The 1,026-nt window shown below is 43.3% G+C and overlaps 1 protein-coding gene across 1 annotated transcript in view; it reads right to left on the reverse strand.

The window, feature by feature from the left end:
- Positions 1-1,026, reverse strand: part of LOC109539213 (aminopeptidase N) — a gene marked incomplete in the record, with an annotated part of 11,100 nt that overhangs the window by 6,511 nt on the left and 3,563 nt on the right. Inside the window, 3 exon segments of the mRNA XM_048668316.1 lie at positions 46-161; positions 213-368; positions 429-647. Of these exon segments, the coding sequence (XP_048524273.1) occupies positions 46-161; positions 213-368; positions 429-647 (491 nt within the window).

Consider the following 1,026-nt stretch of genomic DNA (forward strand, 5'->3'; position numbering starts at 1 on the left):
CCCATTAGTTTAGTTGGTTTAGTTTGCATCCTCGTGCACGTTTACCTGCGCTGTCGTTAGTTTCGCTGCAGAAGTGAGTTAGTTCCGATACAACCAGAGCTAGATTATAGGTGGACATTGGTGGAGTTGGCAGGAAGCAATCAATGGTTGAGTCCGCGTCCCTAGGAAAGCGTTGTTACGCAGGCTTCCAGCCTCAGCACAGCATAGCTTACCTTTGCCTCCTGCTGCTTCCAATCGGCATGTTGCTAACCGCTTTCATTTGACTAGGCTTAATCACCGATAATGCAATGGGCACTTTATAGGCGGGCTCATCAAAGCAGGGAAATACGTTCCTCGCATAGTTTGGTCTCAGATAAGTGGCCACATACCTGCCATTGATTGATTGCCTCATATGATTGATTGATTTGAACATCCTCCAAGCGACTTACCACTTCGTTTCCATTGTCAAAGGGTGCACGTAGGATCTTCGAAAAATACCTTCGGTTGCATACATCTCGCCACGGAATGTAATGTTGATCAGCAGATTTGCGCCCGGCTCCAAATCATCGCTATGCAGGTCAATTTCCACTTTGGGCTGCATTTTCACCCTTTTCCACGTTACCTCGGGCATTGGTATTTTACAGCAGGAAGGACTTGGTTTGTACATACTGGATGAAATTCAATCAATCAAGTTTCTCTAATGAATGCGTTTTATAATTAACTCTCATAATTTTTAACTTTAGTCTGTTTTCTCGTCAGGTGTCATATACGATTTTAGCCCTTTAGGCCATTTCTGACCATTGTTTTTGCATGTCGGGTTCGGTGCTCTTGAGGACGTTCGCTTGTGATTTGACGATGATTGTCGAAAGCGCTTGGCCTTAATTATAAAACGCATTCTTGTTGAAACTTGTTTCATTGAATTAATGGTCTTTTGCTCTTGGTGGGTTAAATTCAGGGGCGGATCCAGCTTTAAAGTCAGGGGGGGTTATGTAGAAAAAATACAGTCTTCTGTTATCTATGAAATTAGGAAAATGATCGTCGTTTTGT

This window comes from Dendroctonus ponderosae, unplaced genomic scaffold (assembly GCF_020466585.1).
Source record: "Dendroctonus ponderosae isolate FM_Combo_2020 unplaced genomic scaffold, Dpon_F_20191213v2 Dpon_F_20191213_7, whole genome shotgun sequence".
NCBI classification, from domain to species: Eukaryota; Metazoa; Arthropoda; class Insecta; order Coleoptera; family Curculionidae; genus Dendroctonus; species Dendroctonus ponderosae.